Source organism: Lagenorhynchus albirostris, chromosome 3 (genome assembly GCF_949774975.1).
Source record: "Lagenorhynchus albirostris chromosome 3, mLagAlb1.1, whole genome shotgun sequence".
In the NCBI taxonomy this organism is placed as follows: domain Eukaryota; kingdom Metazoa; phylum Chordata; class Mammalia; order Artiodactyla; family Delphinidae; genus Lagenorhynchus; species Lagenorhynchus albirostris.
In genome coordinates this window covers 168,956,818-168,965,829 of record NC_083097.1, presented here as the reverse complement: position 1 = coordinate 168,965,829, position 9,012 = coordinate 168,956,818, and the positions used below count along the sequence as shown (strand labels likewise).

Sequence of the window (9,012 nt, the reverse complement as noted above, 5' to 3'; positions counted from 1 at the left end):
GTCCAACCTCCTCGCCTGGAATAGCCTCCCTGGGCTCAGCCCCCTTGGGCGGCTCTGGGAGCGAGCGCGAGGAAAGGGTGGAGGAGGCGGGGGCACCCCGGGGCCACCCAGGCCACCCCCTGAGCCCAGAGACTGGGAGGCCCAAGGTCACCGGGCAACCCTGACTAGGACCCTCGTGGCCCTTGGGGAGCTTCGGGCGACAAGAGGCAGAGGGGGGCCAGTGATGACTGCGTCGGGGGACCCCCAAAGTTGCTCTGGAGGGGAAGGAAGGTCTGGAGAGGGGCAGGGACGTGCCCAAGGTCACCCCGGGGTTGATGGGTAGGCCAGGCCCTGAGACCCCCTAAGCACCACCCCTGACATTCCCCATGGGGAGCCAGAAACTGGAGGAGCTGGAGGGGGCGGGTGAGAGGGAACCTGCCCTGAGTGAGGGGCACCCTCGGATCATGAATGGGGGACCCCCATTGCAGACTGGCATCCACGTGTTCTCTGTACCGCGGTCCTCAGGACACTCAGCCGCCGGCTTGACTCCCACCTCCCTGTGCCCCACACTTCACAGCTTGGAGGCCACACTGCCCCTCTCCGAAACCTGCCTTAGCTCCGTGTCACTTCAGGGGAAACTGAGGCCGGGACCCCAATGGCCTAAGGACACACAAAGACCCAGGGTGGGGGCAGAGCTGGAGGGTGGAACCAGTAGACCTGGGAGGGTGCCCCCCCTCCCTGCCATGGAGCTGGGGGAGGGAAGGGGTCCCCCAGGGGCGACCCGGGACAGGGGCAGTCGCCCCCTTCCCACACATCCCCTGGGTCATTGCACAAGGGCCGAGCCCCGGGCAGTCTGGGAGCTCGGCCAGGGGTGAGAGGCAGCGGGCGGGGGCAGGGGCAGGGGCAGGTGCCGGGCTGGCGAGGGCGTCCGCAGCGCCGCAGTGCCCGGACCAGACCCCGGAACGCCAGGCCTCCCGGCTCCTCCCGGCGGCGGCGGCTCAATAACTCACAATCGATGCGGCGAAAATATGGGGATGGGGTTGAGGGACAGGGGGAGGGGGGGAGAGGAAGACCGAGCCGGGACGTCGGGGCCCCCCTCCCCCCACTGCTGGCGCCTCCAACTTTGCGGGCCCCCTCCCCCTCCGCGCACACGTGGGCCAATAATGGGGGGAAAGGCTGTCCAGGGCCTGGGTGGCGGCACACAAGCTTGGGGGGGGGGTCCGGGGAACGCATCAGAGGGGTCCTCGTCTCAAGAGTCCCCGGGCATCCAGGGTCCAACCAGGACTCCCTCGATTCCTCCTAGGGGTAGGCCTGGGTCGAGGCCTGGGGCTCGCGCAGAGCCCCACCTTTGGCCTTCTCCCGGGCGCCCCCCGACCTTCCCGGCTGGGGTGGGGGAGCGCGTCCTGCGTCCGGGGAGGGCGAGGCTGTAGGGCGAGCCAGGGGGAGAGGTCGCGGGGGGCGGGGCGGGAGTCCCCGGTGAGGGTCCCGGGTGGGGGGGAGGTGTCCCCGGCCCAAACCAACCCCCCACCGGACCCCGGCCGGCGGCGGGGGCATCCCGGCCGCGGCGGCGGGAGGGACGCGCGCCTTTTTCGTCCCGCCTCCTCGGGCTTCCAAACTCCGGGGCCGGGCTGCGGGGGACGCGGGGCCGGAGCACAGTGGGGCGCGGGCCGGGGGCCGGGCGGGGGGCGTACCTGGGTCAGGCAGAGCGGGGACGAATACATCCCGGGCGCGGCGGGAGGCGCAGGGCCGGCCGGAGCGGGCGCGCTGAACTTACTGAGTCATTTTTCCAAACCCCCCCCCCCGCGGCCGCGGCCGGCGCGCTCCTCGCCACCTCCTCCCTCGGTCTCCCTCCCTCCTCCCTCCCGCGCTCTCCCTCCCTCCTGCGCCTGACTCCCTCTCTCTCTCTCCCTCTCTCTGTCTCTCTCTCCTTTCCTGTCCCCCCCCCACCTCCTCCTCTGTCTCTGTCTCTCTCTGTGTCTCTGTCTCTCCTCCCTCTGGCAACCTCCTCTCTCCCTCCCCCAATTTCTCTCCCCTCCCACCCCGAACCTCCCACTTCTCAACATCCAACTTTCAAAGAAACGAGGGAAAAAAGAGCGCGAGCGAGGAACGAAAGTCGCTCCCCCTCTCCATGCCTCCTGAACCCCCATCGTTGCTTATTATTACGAATTTCCAGCCGCCCTGGGCCGGGCCACCGGACGGGGACCCACGGGCCCACGCACACCCCGACCACAGCGGGTCCCCCTGGACCGCCAGCCCGAGTCGAGTGGGCAGGGGGTGGGTTGCTGCAGGACATTTGGGGTCCATAGGTGGACTCTGAAGACCCCCCCCCAACCCGCCCCGAGCGAGCCGGGAAGTTGGAGAAAGGAGCGGGGTGGGGGTGGGGGGGTTGGGAAAGAACGAAGAAGTGACGTGTGCAGAGGCCCGGCGCGAGCGCGCCTCTTTCCCCTTAAAGATGTACAACCCGGGGTGCTTGGCGGGAGAAGGGGTCCCACGGCATCCTCTCCCCCTGCTTCTCCCGAGAGCCAGACAGGGGCTGCAGTTCCCAGGCAGAGGAGCTTGGCTACAACTGCCCTTCCGTGGCCAGAAGGGCCTCAACCAACAGGGGAGCCTCCAGAAATCTGCTGTCTCCTCCTCAGCCAGCATCAAAGGGGAACTGGGAGTTGGGGGGTCTTCGGCCTCCCCCATATGTCGCCCCCGTACCCCAGGAGTAAGGTGTCCAGGCAGTACCTCAGGCTGGCCAGATAACACCTCGCAGCCTCTTCCCGAGTGTCTGGTAATTCCTACTGCCCACCCCCGCAGTGTGCCCATTTCATGGATCCAGAAACTGAGGCATGCGGAGTGGCTTGGAGCCCGGCTACCTGGCCCCAGGGCCCACACTGCAAGCTTGGTTGTTCTCCCTCTGGAATAGATGGGCACAGACCTGCCGCGGACAACTAGCCTCACTCCTCCCCCAGTTCACTCCAAGAATCCTCCCAGGCTCGCTCAGAGGCCTCGGGCCACCTAGCAGACCAGCATGCTCCCCCATTGGTGTCCTCCCCTGTGAAGTGGACGAACAGTGCCCACCCCATGCGGTTGATCAGCATAAGAATACTGGCACTTAGCAGCGCCTTGACCTTCCGTCAAATATGCACAGAGACATTCTTAGAAAGCTTGGCCATTTTGCCCCGTGTGTCCCGAGTACAAATGATAACCTCTCGCCAACTTCGGGCAGCTGCCCCATGCCCAGGGGCATGGAAGACGCCAGCAACTCTGTTATTCTCCCGTGTTACAGGGGAGGAAACCGACGCCCCAGGAACGGATGCTACTGACCTGGGGCGCTGGAGCTGGACCAGAAGTGAGCAGGATTCATACAGGACACATATGCCCTCCGTCCCGCCGGCTCCCCCTGCACGTGGGTGACGGTCATTCAAAAGCACTTCACAAATGGTTTTTAAAAAAAACCCACTGTGCAGCCACGGGGGGCATTTAAACCCCAGAAAGAAAGGGAGAGGCAGGTGTCTAGGAATCCAAATGCCGACGTAACATAAAGCAATATTTTATTATTTAAAAAGACGCCATGAACACCTGGAGGGCAGAATCCCCAATTCACAGACATTTCCAAGTACACGTTGGCTTCGGAGCATTCTCCCAGGTGACAGTGACCCCCAGACTGCCCCCACGCCTGCCCCATGGGCAGCCTTCCCAAGGCTGTTTAGGTTACTCTGGAAGGCACAGTTTGGAGACCACAGACTCTCTCTCTCTTTCTCTCTCTCTCTCTGAACCTCAGTTTCCACATCTGTAAAATGGCAACAATAGACGCATCTCGCATTTTGGAAGTCTGGGCAGATGGGAATCCTTAAGATAACGTGTGGGAAGACTGAGTTACTATATTAGTGGTGGCAGGTACCAGTTCACAAACATCAGTGAAGCGTTACATATATATATATATATATATATATATATATATATATATATCATCCAGTTCAGCAGGAGCGGTCCCTACAGTGTACACAGTAGGTCCGAAGCAGGCCAGTTGCAGTGCAGGGTTGCAGCCTGGGTCTATGTCTTCTCCCTCCAGGAGCTAAAACGCCCTGTGCCTCAGCTTCCCGCTCTGTGAAATGGGACGATAACAGTTTCTACCCCTCTGGGCTGTTGTGGGTAAACCAGCCGGTGTTTGGACCGCACCTAGTGTTTTCTAAACAAAGCAATTGCTGGGTTGGACCTGTGTGTATCACATCCCAGAAAGGGGCCGCATGATTTAGCTCCTGACACTTTGGCGCACAGTCTAGCTCATTTCAGTTTAAAAATGCACTCTCCCCATCACTCACTCTTAGGCTCAGATACGGACTGTATCTGGGACTGTCCCAGATACGGACGCATGAGGGTTGACTGTCACCCTGTAACACTAATGCCAACAATTTGGAGCCAGCCACTGTGTCCATCTGTGGGGACCAGTTCAGCAGTGCCACCCGGGGGCACAGGCTGGAATACTACGGAGCTCCACAGAAGAACAAGGGACCCCCCCGTGGAGACGCCTCCAAGAAACGCGCAGGGGAAAGCATGCTGCAGCGCAGGACTCCTCCCCCCTCGGCATCATGGACCATCCCTGGTGGGGCCGTCTTGGGCACTGTGGGGTGGAGCAGCATCCCTGGCCCCCACCCCCTGGGTGCCAGGAGCCCCCCAGTGTGACAACCACAGGTGTCCCCGGACATTACTCAGTATCCCCTGGGACAGAACCACCCCAGTTAAGAACCATTGCTGTAGACTCAGCAAGTGGACTCAAGATCTCATTTGGGATTTTTTAAACAAGAATATACATATATCCTTTATAAGAATATACGTGTGTCCTTTATAAGAATGTGTATCTGTGACATGTGGAGTTGCTCAGACAAAGCTGGATGAAATAGGGCTTTTCTGGAGTAGGGGGTCCCAGCGGGGAGGGGTGATGAGGAAGGTTGGATTTTTACTCTGGGTACTTTTGCATCCTCTTTAGATGTTCATGAGTCGCTCATGTTATTAAAAAGCAAACTTAAAACATGTGAGTGGAATTCACAGCAGCACTTTCAAAAGTGAGAGCAGCTCAGGGAGGGATGATCAAAGCCTGAGACCACCAGGGAACTCCACAGCGGCGCCGTACCCAGCGAATAGAGGACACAGCCAGGGGGCCAGGACCTGTGAAAGCACGGCTGACATTGCCACCCCTCCCGCAACCTTGTGGGGCATCCTGTGTGTTCCCATTTTACAGATGAGAAATTGAGCCTCCAGAAGGGGATGTTAAGGTCCTCTGCCTTGAGAAGTAACGGGGTATGACGTATGGGCTGGTACAGGCACAACACAGAGACACACACACACACCACGCCACGAAGAGACACAAAGACACACAGAAACACACCACACGGAGACACACAGATTCTCACACGTCACACAGACTCCAGCAGATACAGACACCCAGACCCGAGGGGACACACACAGACTCATGCAGACTCATGCAGACTCACACAGACCCACACGAGGTCATGCACAGCCCAAACACAACACATGTGCAACCAGCCACAATAACACACACGCCAGAACACAAGTATACACTTACAAGCACACGAACCCATGGACAGAACCCCTCCCACTATTTATACACTGGCGCACACACACACGCACCCGGTGACACACAGCACCCGCATTCCTGCTCCCCCCTCATGGCTGTCCTCCCCCCAAATGCGCCCACAGCTGGGGTCTTTGCTCTCCAGATCCTGCAGGGACCTGGCTCGGACGTGGAGGTGGGGGGAGGGCGCGATGGGCTTGGCTCCTCCCCCTCCCACAAACGCAGGTGCCTGTTTACGAGTGTCTGCGCGCCTCTGTGTGTGGCTGTGTGTGCACCTGTGTGGGGGCAGAATTCTGTACACGTGTGGCTGTGAACAGATAGCTGTAAGAGCGTGTCAGGAGCGTGTGCTGCTGACTGTGCACCAGGTGACAGGTGGGGATGGAGGCCAGTGTGGTTGAGGGCAGTGCCCGGGTGTGGGGTGGGGGAGCGCTGCGTCTGAGCACTGGCGGTGGGTGTAGGGCAGGGTGAGCACGGGGAACGGCGGGGCGTGAGGATGGGTGATCTTATTTGAGCTGGGATCCCTGAGTGTTGCGTATGGATGCACCCCTGTGTCCACGTGGGACCCCTTTTCTCCTCTTCCCAAACAGCCCCCTAAAAGGGAATGCAGGTTGAAAGTTGAAAGCAGAGACTCCCACCTGGCCTTGGGGCTTTTATATTTAGAAAATTATATAAAGCGCCCTGGGGTGGGGATGGGGGCGCGACGGGGATTCCCCTGGAGGGGAGAAAACAACCCTGTGTGCCCGCCAGGGGTTTGGCCCGGTCCCGGGCAAGCGCTGGGAGGTAGGGCTGGGGGCGCGTCTCCCTGCCCATCCGGGCGAGGGGGTCTCCTTGGCCACCCCCCTGGTCCAGACTTAACCCACGCGCTTCGGTAACCATCCATCCCTCGAGACCTCCTCTGGGGGGAGGGGGGACACCCCGCCGCCCCGCCCCCCTCTGGGCCACGCGCACGCGCAGCCCCTGGCGGGAGACATCGGCGCCGAGTGATCGCGTCCCGGCGCCACCTCGCGCCCGAACCTCAAGCTGGGACCACCTGGGGCCGTGCAGATAGGGGACCCCGAGTCAGGGGTAATTGGAGCGGACGGGGTAGGGAGTGAGAGGAGAGGACAGAGCTTTGGCGAGGTGGAGGAAGCACCCGTTCCCCATCCGGCAGCCCGGGTTACAGGAGAAAAGGAAATGGGCGGGCGGGGCGGGGGGGAGAGTGTAGACCCATCCCCAGGAATAGTCACTCAGCGCGTCAAACGCACACAGCGACACCCAACTGTCCCCTGAGACGCAGCCACGCGACATAGTTCCCCACTCACTGGCAATCCCCTAACCTCCACACACTCATACGTGGACACCCCCATGGTCATCCAGGGACATCACGTCCCCCGGGACATCCAACTCAGCCACACGGCTTCACAACACCGCCCCACGGGGACCCGTGGCACAGTCGCCCAGTTACCCTAACACACACACACACACACACTGTCCCATAGCCGCACAATGCTCTAACAACACGCAACACAACACACACACACACAGCCACGTGGATGTGCAGACACACAGATACATAAAGGAGAGGACCCCACGCCCGGGGACTCACGGACCCACGGACAGGCATGGGACCACCTAACTGCACAGACCCGCGAATGCACCCCCGAATTCCCGTGCTGACTCGTTTGAGAGCACAGGGGCCTCCAAACGCACCCCTCGAGTGAAGATGCCACTGACACCGGCGGACCGGACACCGGAACCCTCAAGTGCAGCTACCGGCGCTCGCGGGCCTGGGGCGCGCCCGGCGTAGACCCGGTGACCCCTCCCGGCTGGGACCGCGGCGGGGCTGGGGTCGGCCGAGGGGCGGGGCTCAGGCGGCGCTAGGGCCGGCCGGGTGGCTGCCCCTGCGCGGCGCCGAGAGCGGCCGCCCTCCCGGCTCCAAGTTCAAGGCGCCCGGCGGCGGCCGCTGCGCGCTCTCCGCACCTCTCCGCAGCGGCCATTTTCCGCTAGCTGGCGCGCCGCGCTCGCCCGGGCCGGGGCAGCCCGCGGGGGCCGCCGCGACCCCCGCCCCGCACGGCCCCCTCGGGCGCCCCCTCACTGGGCCCGGCTTCCCAGCCGGCTGCGCGCTTGGGGGTCTTGCGCCCGGAGCCGCGCCCTCCCGCCTACCTTCTCCCGCCGGGCCAGGGAGGGGGCGGAGGCCTGGCCTGTGGGGGACCCTCTCCCGGGAGCCCCGCCCTCCCCTCCAACTCCTTGGTGCCCGCGAGGGGCCCCCCACTTGGGGTCCCCCGCTGCGCCCCGCGCGCCAGCTCCGCCCCTAGCCGCGGGGGTGTTGGGTTGGCGGGCGGGGGTCCCGGGGCGGCGGGTGTGTGTGGGGTCCCCGCATCGAGCCCCTCCCCCGGGCGGCCCCCGCCCCCTGCCCCCCCAGACCTCTCAACTTTCGCCCGGAGCCCACGCACCACCCCAAAAACTCCCCGGGCGAAAACGAAAGTGGGGGCGGCGACGTACCATGGCGCTGCTGCGAGGAGGCGAGGCCGGCGCCGGAGCGAGCGCGCTCGGTCCCCGGCGAGGGGGGGCCGGAGGCGGCGGGAGGAGGCGGCGAGGGAGGGCGCGCGGGGGAGGGAGCGAGCGCGCGAGGGAGGGGGCGCGCCGTGCCCGCCCCCCCGGCCCAGGACCCTCCCCTCGGCCCGCCCTCCCCCCGGTCCCGCGCGCCGCCCGCGCCTCAGGCCGCTCCGCGCCCCGGCCCCGGCTCTGGCGGCTCTGGCTGCGGCTCCATCCCCGGCCGGGCCCGCGCGAGGGGAGGCCAGGCGAACGGCCGCGGCGGCGGGTCGTGGGGCCCGGGTCGGGCTCGCTGCGGAGGGAGCGGATCCACCTTCACGGCGCGCGCGCGCTCACACACACACACACACACACACACACACACACGCAGACAGCTGGGGACACTCGCGGCCCGGGCCTCCTCGACTCCGACACCGACACAGAACACACACCGACGCGCCTGCGGCGTGTTACAGGCACACACAGTCTGCGGGTGTCACCTAGATACACCGGGGCCCACGCTCACAGCCGATGCGGTTCTTGGACGCACACCTCCTGCAGGATGCCACGAACAGACTCACACTCACAACCTGCGGTGTCACCCAGACAGACACACGGGGACCCACATGCTCACAGCCTTTGGGGTGTCACCCAGACACCCACAGCCTCCACGCTGTCACAAACACAGACTCACAGCCAGCAGGGTGTCACTCAGACAAGCACACAGATTGACAATCGTAGAAAGATATTTCAGACCGCGGGCTGAGCCACACGCCGACCCCCCCAGGACCCCTCCCCCAGGCCATCGCAGCAGCCACCCTTGCCCCTGAGTGCAGGTGTCCCGGATACACAGACACAAACACGCACAGCGGGGAGACGGGACAGATGGGGACACAGACAGAGACTAGGACACTGAGGGTGACAGACCTTGGGGGCAGGGGTTC

At 63.7% G+C, this 9,012-nt stretch overlaps 1 protein-coding gene across 5 annotated transcripts in view; it reads right to left on the bottom strand.

The window, feature by feature from the left end:
• NFIC (nuclear factor I C) overlaps positions 1–8,169 on the bottom strand; it is a 65,582-nt gene extending 57,413 nt beyond the window's left edge. For 4 of the 5 annotated variants that reach the window (XM_060145628.1, XM_060145626.1, XM_060145630.1 and 1 more), the window contains exon 1: positions 1,671–1,815. In XM_060145628.1, coding sequence (XP_060001611.1) covers positions 1,671–1,700 — 30 coding nt within the window. In that variant the 5' untranslated portion in view covers positions 1,701–1,815. Of the gene's footprint in view, positions 1–1,670; positions 1,816–8,038 lie in introns of those variants that run through there. The other variant, XM_060145627.1, reaches the window with a different exon arrangement.
• Between the last annotated feature and the right edge of the window lie 843 nt (positions 8,170–9,012).